The sequence below is a fragment of the Salminus brasiliensis genome, chromosome 6 (genome assembly GCF_030463535.1).
Source record: "Salminus brasiliensis chromosome 6, fSalBra1.hap2, whole genome shotgun sequence".
Lineage (NCBI taxonomy): Eukaryota > Metazoa > Chordata > Actinopteri > Characiformes > Bryconidae > Salminus > Salminus brasiliensis.
In genome coordinates, this window is record NC_132883.1 from 4,607,129 (window position 1) to 4,627,644 (window position 20,516).

Consider the following 20,516-nt stretch of genomic DNA (forward strand, 5'->3'; position numbering starts at 1 on the left):
TGCCCAGTGTTTCCAGCCTTCCCCACTCACTCCCAATCTCAAACGACGACCAGTAAACAGTACTACTGCTCTAACAAGCATGGTTCAGCTGATGAAAGCCTGAAAACCAGCAGTGGAGATGAATCATCTGTGTTAGAGCAGGGAAAACACTGAAGAGTGCAGTGTTTAAAAAAAAAAAAAAGAAAGAAAAAAAACACCCCCAGCACCAGGATTCAGACTGTCAGTACAAGTTCTAATAAAAATATCTGCTATGGATCGCTGCAGGCAGGCAAGCATCAGTTTTCGACAGTATGGTTGGAATTTGAGCATGTGATGTTTGCAGCTGAGGCACGGCCTCTGGCAAATCCGTTTTCTGAGGAATCCATGAGGCTTGGGATTAGTTTGCTGTGCATTTTTAATTACTCCTACACTCTTACAAAAATCTGCTTCAAAAAGGTGAGCAATGCCACAGAAGAACCACTTTTGGTGCCATTGGGAGCCATGTTTGCTATTCAATTTTTACCCTAATTTCCCCCACCCACAACTTAAGACAGCTAATTATCCAACCCACTCGTTAGTACTCTCCCTCCCAATCACACGCAATGCTCCAGACACTGGGAGGGTGAGGGCTAACACATGCCTTCTACGACACATGGGCAACAGCCACCATCTCTTATCGCACTACTACCGATGCACCATCACTGGGCAACCAACGTGCTTAGAGGAAAGCTTAGGGTGTTGATCTCTGAGGCATTGGTTAGCAGACCTGTGCCAGCTGGCATTACACTGACGTGATGTGGGAAGAGAGAGAGAGTAAGACCAATGGTGCCTTCTTGACTCCGACTACTGATGGCAGGCAGCATGACCTGGGATTTAAACCAGCGATCCTTGGGTCATAGTGAAGAACCATGTTCGGAATAGAAGTGTCGAGCGAACAATCAAGCATATCTCCTGCGAACCGAAGTTCGTGAGTGTTGCACAAAGCCAAAAGTGCCTTTGCTAGCTTATATTACGCCTGCTGCGTATGCTCCACACCTACAGGTGGCGCTGTGACATTTTATGACGTTACGTTTTACGAATACTGGAAAATGTATGATAATCATGGATGGTCTCCGAGTTATTGGAAGTGTAGAAGTGTAGCTCCTCAAAGTCGTCCATGTTTGTTTTATGACATGCCTCTTTTTTACTGACTACTCGCAGACTTTTTTGCGTAGCGTCTTTATCGGCAGAGTTTGCTCAGCTACCAGGAGTACGGTGTGTTAAGCGAAGATTGCGAAGCTGTTCTAACGTCACGGTGTCTGCAAAAACCAAGATGTATGCGGAGGTCCTAAATGTAAAGAACCTTTAATCTGCTAAAGTATATACATATCTTTAGACCTCTAAAAGGTTTTTTTGGCAAGAACCTGGCGATACGATACGGGTCACGATACCATATATACACTATATATACTGCAAGACTGTAAGCAAGACTATATATTTTTATACTGTCATAGTTTAAAAAATGCTTTTTATCCAATCAGAACAGTGGAATCTGATGACAGAGTACAACACTGCCATCTAGCAGTCGGGGTTTGAACACAACACACTGTCTGACACCAATATTTACATTTCAACTATTCATTAATAATCAATACTGTGCCAATAATTGTACGGAGTGCAAGATCGCACCATTATCTGTGCTTCTTTCAGGTGGGTAGATGGCGCTCTCGCCCCTCATTACTCTTAAAGTAATGTTAGCTTTTCTCAAAACTGGAAGAAAAAATACAAAAAATTGATTGAGAATCGATACAGTATTTGAAAAATATAATATCTCAATACTTGAATACACTTTTTTTTTTTTTTACACTCCTACATCACCTGGTGCTTATTGTATATTTTCAAAAAAATTTTTACTTATATTTTTAATTAAAAACTTAATTTTCTTGGCTGTTACTGATTTTATTCATCTTCTTATTCAGGGTCAGGGATGAGGGCTAACCTGAATTACTGGGTGCAAGGCAGGGCATATCCAGGTTATCATAGCAAGTAATAATGTTATTATTTATGCAATTTTATTTGTTTATTTAATGTCTTGTCTCTTTTTTACAGACTAATCGCAGCCTTTGTTAAGCAGTGTCTTCATCCGCAGAGTTGGCCAAAATAATCAAAAGTGGTTCTTCTATGGCATCGTTCAAAGAACCACTTAAAGGACCTTTATTTTTAAGAGCGTAGTGATTTCTAACTCCCGCCATCCTATAACTGTGGAAGTGATGTCAGTTTGTCTGATGTTCATTTAAATACAAAACAGTGGTGCAGTGGACTAAAGCACTTCCACTATGATCCGAGGATCTTTGGTTGAATCCCGGGTCACGCTGCTTGCCATCAGCAGCCGGAGTCTGAAAGAGCACAACTGGCCTGACTCCTAGTCTGATGTTGGTCAGCACACGCATCGGTTAGCTGTTGTATCAGAGCTGGGCAGCTCTCACTTTCCTCCCAGCACGCTGGATGCAGATTTGGGTGAAGGCACAAGACACCCAAACTTCAAATTCTTTAACAAAATGAAGTTGTTTGCTGTTGCTGAGGCTCAATGCTGTTGCCCCTGGCGCTGAACTGCAATGAAAGTACTTTGTCAGTGCTGTGCATGGTTTCATCCCTCAGACCTTTAAGGGATAAAAACCCATTGCCAAAATAATCCTTTCAGCCTAGATTTAGAAGTGTAAGCTGCATCTATAGAACGGCCTGCTTTGAAAGGCTTTCCAGTGTAGGTCGTGTCTAAAAGCATATATACGAATACTGGACATTATTAACACCAGGCTGATCGTGTTTACAGATTCTTACGCTGAAAAATCTGCAAAGATTAAAAAAATAAATAAAAGGTTTATAAGAGGATCCAGCTGATGCTCATTTCCAGGACAAATTCTATTGAATCACATGAAACAGAAGAGTGCAGGAGTGTGGGGCACAACCAAGAACAGGGTAATACAGATATCTAACCGGATGTGCTTATGGTCGTCCTTTTGTGTTCCTATGGTATTCCATCTGTGAACGACAGCAAGCAGGCAGCTGTTACTGGAGATTCACCCCGATGGGAGCAGAGAGGGTGAAGGGCTTTGCTTAGGGGCCCCAACAGCGGCAGCTTGCCTAGCTTAGGTATCGAACCCACAACCCTGTCATCAATAGCCTGGTGCTCTAAGCGCTGAGCCACCACTGCCTCAATAGCATGAGTTAAGACTGAAATAGATACACTAGTAGCAGTACTGCTATTACTACTAACTCATACATCTGTAATAGTGACATCACAGTAGTTACTACATTGTTATTACTTAGATTATTAATGTGTAACTACATATATTAGTTATTAGAGACACAAAGTGTACATTTTAATGTATAAAAAAGTTCAAATTGAGATGGGCTGTGCTTCACTCCACCCTGTACCTAGTTTGTGTATCGTTATCGTTAACAGCCTGGTCTCTCCATTTTTGTATTTTTCCCCGTTTTGGCATCATGTGAATCTGGCTGGTGTTCCTTATATTCAAGTGTAATGATGATGAACGGACCAATAAAAATGCTCTTGGAATCAAATCAGTTTAAATCGACTTCCACTGAGAGTCAGGAAGGTTTCTCTTCTCCTGGAAAGTTGCCATGATGGAGAAGCCTTTGTTTTTTGTCATGGCGGTGGAATGTGCGATATACGATTACAGCCCACAACACTACATACAGTATATACCCCCCCAGGATAAGTGCATTCCCTCAGACACTCACCACTCCCTCGTGGAGTCGGGGGGAGGAGCTTGGGTGGGGGTGACTGACAGGTTATTCTGCTCTCCATGACAACAGCAGTTTGAGCAGGCAGAGTCCCAAAAGCACAAGACAAAGCCTCGTCCTCAGACAGTGTTGGCAACTGCAGCACCGTGAAAGAGACCTGCGAGAGAAAGCGGGGACGAGGGAAGAGGGGAACAGGGAGGCACGTGAGAAACATTCAGGCACAATTTCGCAGCGCAGTACCTTGCCAAGGATGCTCCTCGGAATACTAAGCAGAGATTTCGTCAGTTATTTTTCCAGTCGGCGGGGGATGAAAGTGCCTCCCTTTTTTTTCCCCCCTCCAGTTTAAAACCCAGACTTTTTCGGGGTGACTGCTTCCACAGCGGCGCGCAAACGGGAGCTATTTTAGACGGCGTGCGCGTCGTGCGCTAGGCTGCTGTATTCAGCTGGCCGTGAGTAACTGTTAAATTGGGGTTTGCCGAGGCGGACGACGTGTCAGACCGTCTAAGACAGACAACTAATTCCATAACTGCTCATTACACTGGTCACCAGCCAAACACTGACACGGCTTACGCTCTGCAAAAGAAGGGTTTAAGCGGTTTGCGGGACATAGGGTGCCGGTTCAGTACGCACTGTCAAGATCTGCACATGTGGGAGGTGAGATGAGAGGCTGGAAAATGAAACCTCGGGGGAATTTGCCGAAAGGAGGAGAGTGTATTGAACTGAACTTCTTACAGAAGCTGTTTAAGTGGAGATCGCTCAGAAAAAGGCCGCTCGCGTGTGATTGGTGCGTGCCAAAAAGTATCTGGGGCGGCGAAATCCAACTATGCCGGCTGTCGAAAAGGGATTGCTCAGATGTGAAGTCACCTGCTTTGGATGTGGTTGTCATGGCCAACGCGATCCCCGCCAGTTTCTGCCAGAGTGTAAACGAAACCCACTACAGAACGAGAACTTTTTCAGGCACTGGTACCATTAAACAGGGCTTTTGCAGCTATTCTTCGGCTATGCGTCCTTCTTCTTCATACTTCTTCTGGCTGGTCTCCCTCTGCGCACCATCAGGCCTCTGCAACTTATCCAGAATGCAGCGGCACGGGTAGGGTAGGGTCGTCTTCAACATTCCTAAATTCAGCCATGTCTCTCCACTACAGCGTTCTCTCTTCACTGGCTTCCTGTAGCTGCTGCCCAGGTCATCAGATTCAGAACCTTGACGCTGGTCTACAAAGCCAAGAACAAACCAGCCTCTCCATACTTGATGGCAATGGTCAAAAGCCAATCTGCACCAAGAGCCCTTCCAGCTTCAAGTATGGCTCGACTCGACCCGCCATCCCTCAAAATCCACGGAAGACGAGCGTCCAGGCTTTTTCTGTCCTGCACCAAAGTGGTGGAACGAGCTTCCCCTGGGAGTCCAACGCTCACTGTCCTCAAACCCAGACTGAAGACCCTCCTCTTCTGAGAGTACTTGGGCGAATAGCAGAGTGGTCTCCTTACTGACTTGTGTTCGGCCCACGCAGTCGCTCAGGGAACGCATGATACAAGCTGTAAGCTGTTGGATTTGCATGGTATTGTGGGTACTGTAGTGCTTCCTATGGTAACTGTAGTCTTGTTTGCCCTTTCCAGACTGTCTCCATCTATTTCTCTGCAGACTCTGTTATCAGCCTCCGTTCACGCTGTCCTTCAATGGTCAGGACCTCACAGGGCTGCTGTGTCTGCAGCGCAACACACACCAACACACCACCACCAAGACAGTATGTCAGTCAGTGTCACTGCAGTGCTGAGAATGACCCACTACCCAAATAACACCTGCCTGCTCTGTGGTGGTCAGTCCTGTGGGGTCCTGACCATTGGAGGCTGATAACAGAGTCACAGACTGGGAAGTGGAGCTGATCTAATTGGTCCAGTTCATTCAAACCAGGGGCGGTCAGAACATTCTGATATGACTGTGTCTGTAGGAGGGTTTTGGAAGCAGCATTTCTGAAGTGAACTAACTGGAGCAGTAGTGCCAGCTTCCAAGCATCAGAGGCCAGGCAGAGTTAGATCAGATATTATATACCTACACCTAAAGCAGGCAAGCACAACCTTCCTGCGCTCAACTCGGTGGCATCTGCTCATTCCTGTGGAAGAACCTGCTGTGTTGAAAGGCACTGTGCTATTTTCTTGTCAGTCTTGCGGTTCTGTGGAAATGTGCATTACGATCATCAGCTAACACTGTTCATACCGAGGAGTCCGTCCCAGCTCTGTAGGAACAGGTAAAGCAAGTCTCGACTCAGGCCAGCTGAAAACAGGTCCATTAAAAGGCTCATGGCTCATGTTTTATTGCTATCCTTGAGGCCTACTTGTGACACGGGTAGTTTTATGTACCATAAATAGTTAGGAATTTACGTAGGGTAATAGTTATTGGGCCTTTAAGGCTGACACACATGAACTGTACATGATCTGTTTTGTATTTGAGCAGTCCAAGCTGATTTAAATATTATAAATATTTATTTATTTATAGATATATACACATACCAGCAATTTTAATCAAACAAAGCTGAGTGACCTGAACTGGCAAAGTTCAAATATTATTATTGTGTTATTATTATTATTTTAATAGCTGCTTTTGGGCAATTAAATAGAATTTTTTTCATTTGGAATTTATGGGAAATGTTGTCCATGGTTTATGAAATACAACACAAATGTAATTTCTCTTAAACACACTGCCTAAAACCAGAGAAACTGATCATATAGGGTGATCTCATTACACACACACACACACACATTATATATATATATATATATATATATATATATATATATATATATATATATATATATATATATATATATATATATACAGTCATGCCCGAAAGTATTCATACCCCTGGCAAAGTTTGACTTAAATTTACTTTTATTTAACCAGAAGTTATATTTTTGCCTTGAAACGACACAGGCATCTCCCAGGAGATAACACGATGATGTACAAGAGGCATCATTGTGGGAAAAAATATTTCTCAGCTTTTATACACATTTGAACAAAAAGTGGCATGTCCAAAATTATTCATACCCTTTGAAAACTGTCACAGTATATGGGAAAATCCAAAGTTCTATACCATTCCAAATAGTCCAAGCTGTTTTAAAGCATCCTAATTACCCTGATTCATTGGGAACAGCTGTTTTAATCAACTCAACAGGAGAAAAACAGCAGCTCTCTGCAGTTGGTTTGTGGACAGTCATGGCTAAGACAAAGGAGCTCACTAAGGACCTGCGGCTGTGCATTGTGGCCGCTCACAAGTCAGGAAAGGGCTATAAAGCCATATCAAAATGTTTTCAAGTTCCAGTGGCTACAGTGCAAAGTATTATAAAAAAATACAAGAAGTTCCGCACTGTGGAAAATCTCAGAAGATGTGGTCGGAAGCCAAAAGTGACACCTGTGCTGGCCAGGAGAATAGCGAGAGAGGTGAAGAAAAATCCAAGGATCACCACCAAGGCCATCCTGGTGAATCTGGACTCTGCTGGTGGCGACATCTCAAGGCAGACAGTTCAACGGACACTGCACACTGCTGGGTTCCACGGACGCAGGCCAAGGAGGACACCACTTCTCCAGAAAAGGCACACAAAAGCCCGCTTGACCTTTGCAAATGCTCATCTGGACAAAGAAGAAGACTTCTGGTGTTCTGTTTTATGGTCAGATGAAACAAAAATTGAATTGTTTGGCCACAATGATGTGTGCACCATTTGGCGTAAAAAAGGAGAAGCCTTCAACCCTAAGAACACCATCCCCACTGTCAAACATGGTGGTGGGAACCTAATGTTTTGGGGGTGTTTTTCAGCCAATGGACCAGGGAACTTGATCGCAGTAAATGGCACCATGAAAAAAGAGCAATACATCAAGATTCTCAACAACAACATCAGGCAGTCTGCAGAGAAACTTGGCCTTGGGAACCGGTGGACATTTCAGCACGACAACGACCCAAAACACACAGCCAAAGTGGTGAAGAAATGGTTAGCAGACAAAAACATTAATGTTTTGCAGTGGCCCAGCCAGAGTCCTCACTTGAATCCAATTGAGAATCTGTGGAGGGAGCTAAAGATCAGGGTGATGGCAAGGAGACCCTCGAACCTCAAAGAGTTGGAGCTCATCACTAAAGATGAATGGGCAAAAATACCAGTGGAGACATGCAAAAAGCTGGTCAGCAATTACAGGAAGCGTTTGATTGCTGTAATAGCCAATAAAGGCTTTTCTATTAATTATTGAGAAGGGTATGAATAATTTTGGACATGCCACTTTTTGTTCAAATGTGTATAAAAGCTGAGAAATACTTTTTCCCACAATGATGCCTCTTGTACATCATCGTGTTATCTCCTGGGAGATGCCTGTGTCGTTTCAAGGCAAAAATATAATTTCTGGTTAAATAAAAGTAAATTTAAGTCAAACTTTGCCAGGGGTATGAATACTTTCGGGCATGACTGTATATGTGTGTGTGTGTGTGTAATGAGATCACCCTATATGATCAGTTATATATATATACACACACACACACACACACACACACACACACACACACACACACACACACAACAGGTCAAAAGTTTTAAAACGCCCCCAATTATTTCAGTCGTACACTGGCAGTGCTGGATGGTCCAGTCATGCCTGCTTTTCTTACCGTGCCATATTATTAGCAATGACTGTCTTCCAGCCTGTCAAACCTGCATGGCTTCTCTTGCAGAAGAAACTGAGACTTGGTCCAGAGTTAAGCTGACCTACAACATGTTGGCATGTGAGCCACTCATCACACAAGCTGCTGTAGTGGATCTGAGTGTGTGTCGGACCTCCTCGGTTTTCTCCAGTTTCCAAGAGTCTTCTGATTGTGTAGGAGACTGAACTGTCCTCGCCACACTCTGGCTTCATCTGGCATTTCTCTAAATGGAAAGAGCTCCACTGTTTAGGGGCAAACTGCTCTAGCTGGGTTTCTGTGTTAAGGGTCTTTTCCTAGTCATTCTGAAGGCAGTCTTAGCGTGCAGTGTTGTGTAAATTCCCAGGACTGGAAGTGCTTAAATGTCTGATAAAACTGATCAAATTGGGGGTGTTGTAAAACCTTTGATCAGTACTGGACTACACTAGTTATTGGTTTATTAATTTATTTAAAAAAGGGAGGGAAATATACTGTACTCCTGTGCAGTAAACCAGTGGTTCCCAGTTATGAACTTTGAGGACCCCATGCCCTGCCCTGCCCATTTTAGTGGTTTTCTGCTCCAACACACTACCATAAACTCAGGAAAGGCTTGTTAATTGGCTGATTAGCTGGGCAAGGTGTGTTGGAAGCTGGCTAAACACTAAGATGTGCAGAGCAGGGGGGTCAGTTCTCCAAGGCCCCGAGTGGGGAACCACCGCTGTAAGCGATGTTGAGTAGTAGAGTTGCTGTTGCTGAAATATAAATATGAAATGAACCTCAGTCTGCTCTTCTCGGCTCTGGATGGCTGGACTCAGATTCTGGATGGACACACACTGACGATCACGGCCATAACTCCACAGCCAGTGGTGAGGCTGGGAGTGGCGGGCACACTCTAGCTTCCGTGTACACCTAAAAAAAAAAGAAGAACACATTTACATCACATGTACATATTCATATAAAGGCTTCATTAATGAGGTTGTGTTTACAAGCATAATACACTGTGTGAAAAGTTCCTTCGGCTGAATCCATTAGAGGCATAGAAAAAGCCCAAGCCCAAAGTCTTGCAGACGTGGGTAACCAATGTCTTTGTAGCCAAAATAGTTCTGCTGACAAATCCACTGACGAACACGGACAAACAAAAGCTCTTGAGGATTGGTGTGGATAATCCAGGATGAATAAAGGTTTACGGACTGTACGGATAATCCATTATGAATAAATGTTTTTTGGAGAAACACAATGAAACCGTACTGACTGTCACACCAGTGAGATGACCTACTTAAAGGACGCTGTCTGAGAACAATACAGGTCGAGACTGAAACTGCAAAAGAGCCCGAGGGGAGTCCGGAGAGGAGAGGAGGAGCAGAAAGTTGATGAGAGGACAGAAGAAGAAGAGACGAGAGTGAAAAATGCAGGAGAGTGGGACAGAGTTAAAGAGACGGAAAGGGGAAAGGAACAGAGGAGAGTCTAAAGCTGTACACAGAAGCATAAAACTTTCAACACAGGCCAAAGCATCACGATTGTGGACCATTTCTACTGGCTCTATAAGAAGATTTTGTCCAATAGCGGCATTATATTCCGTTAGGAACCTATCAGCTAAGCCATTATTGACCACTCCCAGATTAAAGGAGCTGTGTGCGATTTTTGTAAACGACTTTTTTCGTAAAAGGTCTGCTAAAAAAGTCAGGGGTTCATGCTCAGCCCTGGTTCTGTCAATGGGAAACAAAGAAACAAAGAAACAAACAAACAAAGAAAGTGGTCCTCCAGACCGGGAATTGAACCCCAGTCTCCCACATGGCGTGGTATCTCACTGGCCGGTAGTGGCGTGGCATCTGTTGCGCCACACCATTCCAGAGAAATGCTGACTTGGCGAAGGAGGAGATGCCTACCTGCCCTCTAGTGAACACCAGCCACAGTAGGGGTCTCGGACCGACAGGCATGAGTAACAGTCTAGATGCCTCTCACACTGAGCCACAGGCAGCTTTGTTACCTGCAAAACACACACACACACACACACACACACACACACACACACACACACACAGATATGAACACACAATTAGGACACTGTACTGGCTCTCTCGGTGCCCACAGCAAATCAAATTCAGGGACACATGATGTTGTGAACACTAATCCAACACTAATCCAGTTACTGTCCATTTTATCGAACTCAAAAGAGCATGAAAGGCCAAACGAGTCTCTACCTTTCCTTTATGGTCATTTACAGCAACACACTGCGAGGAGGACAGCAGTGCAGCTGTTAGTGGGACTAATAATAGACTCATTCCTAATCTTTAATTCACAGGCGGTTCAAGGATGTAGGGAATGGAAGTTTCAGTCGGTTCTATTTGGTCTAATATTTCCAAAATGAGCCACCATAAGAACTCTAAACCCGAAACCAGAGGACACGAGTGCTGCAGGAAAGCTATCCTCATTTGCTAACACCCCAGCATCAGCGCAAGCCTCCACAATGCTTGAAGAACCTGCATCTGCTGTCCACTGAATTTGCAAAGCAGAGGTCCCCACTCTCTCTCCTGATTCAACAAGCAATCAGGCCCCGTATCCCGATCAAGCTGCTAGCCATCGGCAGCCGGGGCCTTGAGAGAGCGCAATTGGCTTTGCTCTCTCTAGGGTGGGTAGACTGTGCTCTCTCCCCCCACATCACTGTAGTGCGGCGCTGGCCGTTACTGGCGTATGCTAGCCGGTGCGTCAGAGCCGGGTGTACAGCGCTTCCCTCCAGGTGTGTTGGTTGGTTGCCTGGTGACGTGACATCGGTGGCTGTTCGAAAATGAGGTGTGGCTGGTTGGGCAGGTGTCGGAGGGGGGCGTGTGTTGGTCTCGCCCTCACTAGGTCAGAGGTATTGCGCCTGATGGGGGCGATCTAAATTGGTGAGAAAATGGGTAAAACCCCCCACCCCCAAAACAAAACACAACAACAACAAGCTACAGGTCTCAACTGAGGCACTACAAACCAGAGTGAAGCCCTTTCAGCCCCTCCTTACCTCTGCGGAGTCTTCGGCTGGTTCAAGTGGTTAACCACAGAGGAGTCCACCATCGAATCACTTCAATCTAAAACTAAACTCTTCAGGACCGACCCGAAGACCTCGAGAACCGCTCAGGGAGAGCCAATCTCCGCATACTAAATATCCCTGAAGGCAGTGAGAACGGCAAAGACACGCTTAGGTTTGTGGCAGAGCTGCTGATGCAAGTGATGAGCCCTGATGTCTGTGAGTTGGAATGAGTCCATCGATCTCCGACTCTCAGAGTCAGCCAAAACAACTCCCCTCGCTCCAAATTCCAGCAGAAAGAAGAAGCGCTACCCAGGGCCAGGAACCAGGAGCTGGGGTACCAGGGAGCCACCATCAGAACCTACCAGGAAACGTGCCGTGCATGAATTTTAAGCCTTGTACCTTAGCTTTACCCGGCCCGACTGCGTGTGCTCAGTTCTCCCGATGAAGCTCAGAGGTTCTACGATCAAAGGTTCGGCAAATAGCAGACACTTGATCTGTAGATCTGTGGTACCTCACAGCCTGGAACTTCTCTGCAGTTCTCGCCTATCTCAGCACAGGTTAGTCCACTCAAGGTTCTTCGCCTGTCCGCAGCCTCGAGACTGAGGCTGTTTTGATGCCTCAGCTCCTATACACACCGTTATCTTGTAGGCTGTGCTTTGGTTTTTTTATCTTTCTCTGGAAGCCCCACTAGATCGATGTGTTATGCAGTTGTACTGCCTGAAGTCTCGGAGTGTAGAGGTTAGCCTGCAGCTTGCCTCAGGAGGAGGAACAGGTATAGGCACAGTTTGGCATAGGACTGTCCACCATGGACATTCTCCAAGGGCATTTTCACACTGTTCCCAAATACAGGACCAATTCTGGGCTCGTTTGGGGGAAGGGATTATCATCACTGGGTTGTTTTCCAGGCAGGAGAATTCACTTTATTTGACGACCGTCACTTTTCCTTGTGCATTTTGGCAAAAAAGCAGGATCTAGGTTCCTCCGTTTAGCACTTTTTCATATTTTTCTTGGATACAAAAACTCAGGTGGTGAGTCTTCTCTGGAGTAATCGCATTTCACTGTACAGGAACTACTGAAAACAAGGAGCCATTCTCATAGGAGAAGGTTTTCAGCCATGCAGGCATCAGGTGGAAGCAGTCACGTGGCAAAATGAACCAATTACGTGACACCAGAGGGGCGTTATACCCCTCTAGCCCACACTTGGCACTATAGGTGCCCACAAACCATCTGTAGGTACCCACCACGAACCCTGGGCCATAGTGGCAACGCATTAGACCACTGAGCCACTCGCAGCCTCAAAGCAGAGCCACCTATTTCTTGAACTGTGCAAAATTATCTGCCAAAAGAATAAGACAAGTAAACAAGCACAGCAGCATGGTAGCATGTAAGGCACTACCTTTCCAGTGTACAGTAGAGACCATGCCTTAATTGGGCCCTCATCTAGCTCTCCATCAGTGCTCCACAGTTTCTGTCCACAAGACCACGGCCAGCAGCATTACTTTCTCTCTGCCATGTCATTGTCTGTGCTGTGCTGAGAGCGGCCCACCAGCCAAACAGTAAACGGTAAGCTGTGGTCCAATGATGGCGAGCAGAGGTGGACTGATTAACTCCTTAGCAACAGATGGATTACGGTGCTTCTGCATGGTAGGGGTGTCTGATAAAACGGCCCACGAGTGCAGACATGAGGTAAATGTGTCTAATAAACGGAGAAGTGAGTGGGCTTTTCTGCAGAACTGCCCTATTTCTCAGGAGTCCCGCGGTGGATCATGTTGTTTCGCTCCAGCTCTCACGCCCACATTATTATCTAATTATCGACCTCTTCCTGAGCTGAATCAGGTGTGAATCAAGAGCGCGGAGGACACTAAACCCTGCGGCCTGAGGGTGAAGGGGAGGAACTAGAGTTGGGGAACATCACTGGTTTTCACACCCTACTGAAAAAAGTTTGGACTCCAGTCTTTAACATTTAATGCCAGCAGTTTCAAACTGGCACACGTCTACTGAGCCGGCCCGAGGGCGGAGTTGCCATCACACCGCCGCTTGTTTGTGCGCTCCTCCCCATTATCGTGGGACTCGGGCGCACTTCATTGGGGAGGAGCTGGCAAACATTGAAAGAGATAAAAGAGAGATGTCCCATCCAGCGAAAAAGAGAGAGAGAGCCAAACCTGACAGACTGTGAACGGATACTGCTACTTTCTAATTAGCTCCTTTGCCTTGTCCAAATGTTTGTGGACAACCCCTTTTAATGACCGCATTCGGACGCATGTCTGCTTATCGGCACTGTGAAGGGGTATACAGCCCCCCCTGTATCGAGTTGTAGAGCAGTGGAAGAACTGATGCTCCATTCAGTACTTTTTGGGAATTGGGGGGGATGATGAGATGGGTGGGGTGGTGATCACCCAACATCCTGACCTCACTAAAGCTCTTGTCGCTGAATGCAGTCAAATCCTCACAGCAATGCTCCTCACAATTTCATAGAAAGCCTTCCTTCCTGGACAGTAGAGACAGTTACTCCAACGAATGCTGGATAAGCTCTTAATACCCTCGATTTAGGAAGAAAGAGCAGGTGTCCCAATACTTTTGAGTGCATGTGTTGATGGTGGAATCACATGGAAAAGGGAGCTGCTATGATGCCTAAAGGGAATAGGATGAAATGCACAGAACACACCTTTCTCTCGGTCAGGGCGTAAATGTTGCGTCCGCTAGAGTCCAGTAGGAGATCAGCATTGACGGGGCTTTGACTGTCCACTTCCACAGAGTCATATAGAGCACCTGTGCCGTTGGCATGGAGGAACACCTACACAAACACAAGTAAGCCACACATAAAAAGAGAGAGAGTCAAAGTCAGGGACATAACAGGCATGAGATTACAGGCAAGCGCGGTCAATTGGTTTTCTGCATCGTACATACATAAATACATTACGCGAACACACCCCCACACACACTCTTACACACACACACACACACAGGAGGAGGATGCAGTCTCAGCAGAGCGGGGAGGTGTGTGTTTCAGCAGGCGTTCAGTGTGGCGGGGCAGGGGAGCAGTTGCATGCAGAGGCTGGAATAAGTCTAGCCTGAGGAGGAAAGTAAAGGCTGTAAACAAGCTGCCAGTGCGGACGAGCAACGTTAATATTTCATTCAGCCCTGGAGGAGCTGCGGCTGCTGCCACCCCTATCAGCATACCCACAATACACCGCGGGAGTCCAGCTCCACTGGGACCAAAACTCCCAGCAGCCCTCGCTATCAGTATGTAGAACAAGCTGCTTCATGTCTTTCTCTCTCTCTCTCTCTTTCCCCCTCACACACACACACACACACACACACACACACACACACACACACACACACACACAGTACACAAACACAAGTAAACTGACACTAGAAAATACAGCTGTGATAAAATCCTGCAGCTCTGAAAAGGGAGCTTTACAACGCTGCACTTATTTTATGCAGTATTGCTTTCCCTCTCTCTCTCTTGGTCTTCTTGTCCCCATCTGTCCCCGTCCCCTCACTGTCCACGTCCCTCGCTTTGGCTATACTTTACTAAAGTCAGATTATTTTATGTAGTATTGCTTTCCCTCTCTCTCGCACAGTACTCTTGTCCCCATCTGTCCCCGTCCCCTCACTGTCTATGTCCCTCGTTTTGGCTATACTTTACTAAAGTCAGATTTTTTAATGTAGTATTGCTTTCCCTCTTTCTCACGCAGTACTCTTGTCCCCATCTGTCCCCGTCCCCTCACTGTCCACGTCCCTCGCTTTGGCTATACTTTACTAAAGTCAGATTATTTTATGTAGTATTGCTTTCCCTCTTTCTCACGCAGTACTCTTGTCCCCATCTGTCCCCGTCCCCTCACTGTCCACGTCCCTCGCTTTGGCTATACTTTACTAAAGTCAGATTATTTTATGCAGTATTGCTTTCCCTCTCTCTCTCGCACAGTACTCTTGTCCCCATCTGTCCCCGTCCCCTCACTGTCCACGTCCCTCGCTTTGGCTATACTTTACTAAAGTCAGATTATTTTATGTAGTATTGCTTTCCCTCTCTCTCGCACAGTACTCTTGTCCCCATCTGTCCCCGTCCCCTCACTGTCCATGTCCCTTGTTTTGGCTATACTTTACTAAAGTCAGATTATTTTATGCAGTATTGCTTTCCCTCTCTCTCTCGCACAGTACTCTTGTCCCCATCTGTCCCCGTCCCCTCACTGTCTATGTCCCTCGTTTTGGCTATACTTTACTAAAGTCAGATTTTTTAATGTAGTATTGCTTTCCCTCTTTCTCACGCAGTACTCTTGTCCCCATCTGTCCCCGTCCCCCGCTTTGGCTATACTTGACTAAAGTCAGATTTTTTAATGTAGTATTGCTTTCCCTCTCTCTCACTCGGCCGTCTTGTCCCCATCTGTCCCCTCACTGTCAATGTCCCTTGTTCTGGCTATACTTTCCTAAAGTCAGATTATTTTATGTAGTATTGCTTTCTTTTTTACTTTACTTTTTTCCCTCTTTCTCTCTTTGTCTCTTCTCTGTCCCTGTCCTGGCTATAACATTTTACTAAAGTCAGATTGTTTTATGTAGTATTGTTTTCTCTTCCTCTGGCCTGTTGTCCCCATCTGTCCCTAATACTTGTACTGTCTATATTTTATATTAAAGTCAGATTGTTTTATGTAGTATTCTTCTCTCTCTCTCGCTCTCTCTCTCGTCCCTGTCTTTGTTCTTGTTCCTCTTTCTGTCTTTCTCTCCGTCTCAACCATGTCCATGTCCCAATCTCTCTCTCTCCCTGTTCCTTTCTGCCTTCATCACTATCCCAATCTCTGTCCTTCTCACTCTCCTTATCTCTCTGTCTCTGTCCCTCACCCTCCTTGTCTGTCTCACTGTCCATTCCTGTGTCTCTCACAGCAGGGTTCAAGTTGGGTTTGCGGTCAAACCTCAGACTTGCAGGTGTGTGTTGGGCTCAGGCTTCACTTTCACGCCCGCGCGGACCTTTAAGATAGACAGTCAGACAGTCAGATAGACAGACAGATAGACAGACAGACAGACAGGTATAAGGGGTGGCTAAGTTTTCCCATTTCCGTGGTTCCATTTTCAACTTAGTGGAACTTCAACATTATAAAAGTACAAAATCAGAAGCAGAACCTGTGTCCTAGTGTCTCGAGCTAGTGCTCTGGCCATAAGGACACAGCATCCTCAGCATGAACAGAACATATTTTACTCACACACACACACACTCTCACACACGGACATACACTAGTTTTTTGCTGACACCATTTTTTTCACCTTGAAAGTAAAAAACTCAAAGCAAAAGCAGCACAGAGACGTTCCACTCTGGCGGCTGTATCTCGACATCACAGCATTCCCAGTAATTTATTAGCTTCTGTACGCACACAAGCTTTCACAAGTGAGAGAGAGAGAGAGAGTGAGAGAGAGAGTGAGAGAGAGAGACCTGAACAAAACATACAATATATCAGCACACTGTCTCACACACACACACACACACACACAAGTACATGCAAACATGCAAAGGCCCGCTAAAAGCACTCACACTGCTCTCACATGATCACACACACACATCCCTCTAGGCCAGACTGGGCTGACCGCAGGTGGCACACACTCCCGCAGTGAAACAGGCCCAAACTACTGAGATCAAAACACACCAACAACCAACAAAAGCACAAACACTCCACACCCCTGTTTACACACACACACACACACACACACACACACACACACACACACCCAACACTGCAGCGACTAAAGCAGTCCCGCAGACGCTCCAGCTGCACGCCACTCGCACTCTTAGCAGTTAAAAAGTACAAAAGCCGGCGGCAACAAATCATTATCAGCCACTCACGGAGCTCAGAGAGAGCGGGAGGGGGGAGGGCGGGCGGGGAACGGAGGAAGACTCGCTGTTTTTTTTTTTTTGTAAGTTAAAATGCGCATCTTTTGTTGTGCCTCCGAGTGAGAGCGAGAGAACGGCGCCGATAAGCAGATTAGGATACGGGCGGAGTCGCTTGTCCGTAGTAAACATTCCCACTAACACTTCACGGTAAACATTCGTGCAGATCACAGATCAAGAAGCTAAAGAGGTTCCTTTTCCCCCCTAAGCCTCACAGTAGCTGCGCTCCAAAGCCTAGGCTGCAGCCGAGGTAGGGCTGTCCTCTGAAGACTCCTTCTCAGCAGCCTACAGGTCACCCAGATGGACAGTCTAACCAGGCTGCATGGTGACCTCACCAGAAAGGTCCCGCCGCTTTTAAAAGACGATGCTGTATGTGCACAGAGAGCGGTGGGTATCTGAGAGCCAGGGGGAATCCGTCACTAAGCATTCCTGAATGTAGGCTGCATTTCTGGGCTGTATGCAAAGGGAAAAGCCCTCTATGACGTAGCGGCCGAAAAATGTAGCCTACCTCGTCTGCAGCCTGGCTTTGTGCAACCTACTGCGCCTGGGTTGGATTCACAAAAGTGTCATATGTAGGAAATTCTTCTTAGATGAAAACATTACAGATAAGTTAAAAAACAAATTCTTCAAAAAACCCTAAGAATCTCTTAAGTAAGATCCTATAATAATAATAATAATAATAATAATAATAATATCGGACTTTCGTGCTAATAGCAGATTTACGGCCAGCTGCATTCAGCAGCGCCGGAACTTTTCAATAATCAATATTTGACATCAGCAGCTGGAACCTGAAAGAGCACAACTAGCTGTAGTGGGTGGGTAGATGGCGCTCTCTCCCCTTGTCACTCTTATGTGATGTTGGCCGGCACAGGTGTCTGTTAGCTAGTGTGGTGGAGCTGGGGACCTGGCGCTTTCCTCAGAGCGTGTCGGCTGCCCGGCAATGCTGCATCAGCAGCAGTTCGCAAAGAGGCAATGCTTGTACCCTCCTAGTGTCGGGAGAATTGCTAGTGCTAGGGGGAGCTATGAATGGGTTACAGGTTAATTGGCAGCACCAAAGTCAATCATGAATCATGAATCATGAATCTGAATCATGAATCTGAATCGTTCTTTTTTTCTCAAGCAGAAATGTAAGAAAATTCTTAAGGATTTCGTAAGTTTTTTCTTTGAAAAGTGGTCCGACACAATCTTTCTTCACCCACCCACACGAAATGTCCTTGACCACAGGACGCAGCTCAGCTCTGGACGTGAGGCTTTAAAGTCAAGTGACCATGTTTTTAGAAAGGCTGTGTGTGCTGGTGTAATACAATCTAATACAATTAAGGAAAACTATGTAGCACGTTGAGCGCTGACCAGTACCAAGGTCACATTCCTTTCTGCTACTTCTCCAGGACCCAAATCCAGGACAGTGGTAGCTGACCTGAGATCAGTTTTGAAAAAAAGAAAAAACTAAGGATGCAACACCGTCTGTTATGCACCATAAATGTACTGTGTGATGCAATGTCAGAAATAGAGAATACACAATGCATGTACAACGCACACACACACACACAGAATCCAGTACCTTGTGCAGCTGTCCACTTTTGTCCCCCAGGAATGCGATGGTGTGGCCGGCTTCGGTTGCTACGGCGACAGCCGTGACCTGTGTTGGGCTGGTAATGACAGGCGTGGCGCGGAGGGGCACTGAACTGGCGATGGGGCTTGGAGTGTGTTCACCTCCACACGGGTACTCGTTCACAGAATCCTGCATAACACCACACACACACACACACACACACACACACACACACACACACACACACACACACAGGATTACATGAAAAAGGGTCATACATCTCTAAAAGCAGAACACAGGGCAGGGCTACACTGTTATGTTTGTCATAAAACAGCAGCTAGAATGGGGTTCTCCAGTTCTAGCCTGAGAGAAGTGCAGTTTATCGTTTGCCCTACTTCAGCACACACCAGAGGTTACACAGGGACAAAGAGGTTTGCATCAATGCCTTTCTGATGTAATAGCAGGCAACAGCCAGAAGGGGGATGACAAAAGCTCAGACTGATTCTGGTTTTGATGTACTTTGACTTCTCAAAGCTGAAAGCCATTCTCCACGCTATTATTACAGAAGCTTGGGAACAGGGACGCACGAGGACATCGGAATCAAATCGGTATCAGCAGATAATAACAATAATAATAATAATAATAATAATAATAATAATAATAATAATAATAATTCAATTTGACTGATATTTCAAACACTGAGGCCCTGTCCTGCCTTGTGTCCAGTGATTCAGGTTACCACCACACCCTGACCAGAGAAGAGAACAAGAAAGAAGGACGGATGGATGCGGATGGATGAACTAACGTTGAAATGTATGGATGACAACTGGATAAGCGGGTGGATGGGTGAATAGATGGATAGATGGGCGGATGGATAGATGGGAGGATGGCTAGACGGGGGATAGATAGACGGGCAGAGGGATAGATGGGAGGATGGCTAGATGGGGGGATAGATAGACGAGCAGAGGGATAGATGGGTGGATGGATAGATGGGCGGATGGATAGGTGGGTGGATGGATAGATGGGTGGATGGATAGATGGATGGGCAGATGGATAGATGGATAAACTAACGGGCGAATTGGTGGGTGGATGGATGAACTGATGAGCGGGTGGGTGGATAAGTGGATGGATGGACGACTGAGCGGATGGATGGATGCGTAGGCGAATGGCTAAGCAGAAGGATGGATGGATAAGAGGATGGATGGAGGGATAAGTGGATGGATGTATAAATGCATGAATGAATGAATGGGCGGATTGATTAACAGTTGCACAGATGGATGGATGGGAGGATGGGCACAGATTGAGGGACAAGCAGATGAAGGGTGGGTGTGCAGATAGATTGATGGATGAGCGGATGGATGGGTGGATATTTTCAATAATTTTAATTGATATTTCAATAGTATTCAATTGATTTTTCAATTGTTTATTTAATCAGTTATCTATAAGTAGTTCTATCCAGATGGCAGCAGTAGGTTTAAGTCCTTAGCAGGTAAATTAGTGACATTTCCTCAAACTATAGGCCTGTGCGACACCCACACAGACCAGCGGTACTCAAATCTGACCGTCTATCACTAATAGTGAACTGACTGACCACGAGTTATCCCACTTGTGTATTAGGTAAAGGAAAAGCTGCAGGCGGTACGGACTGTGAACTTAAAGTCACCAAAATAGACACTGTACTACGTTACCGGGAAACGTTGCGAA

The 20,516-nt window shown here is 45.9% G+C and overlaps 1 protein-coding gene across 3 annotated transcripts in view; it reads right to left on the reverse strand.

Moving 5' to 3' along the window:
- Positions 1–20,516, reverse strand: part of plxnb3 (plexin B3) — a 131,500-nt gene that overhangs the window by 33,109 nt on the left and 77,875 nt on the right. For all 3 annotated transcript variants that reach the window (XM_072681388.1, XM_072681386.1, XM_072681387.1), the window contains exons 3-7: positions 18,822–19,001; positions 14,045–14,173; positions 10,259–10,359; positions 9,149–9,281; positions 3,721–3,880 (exon numbers count right to left, since the gene is read on the reverse strand). In XM_072681388.1, the coding sequence (XP_072537489.1) occupies positions 3,721–3,880; positions 9,149–9,281; positions 10,259–10,359; positions 14,045–14,173; positions 18,822–19,001 (703 nt within the window). The remainder of the gene's footprint in view (positions 1–3,720; positions 3,881–9,148; positions 9,282–10,258; positions 10,360–14,044; positions 14,174–18,821; positions 19,002–20,516) is intronic.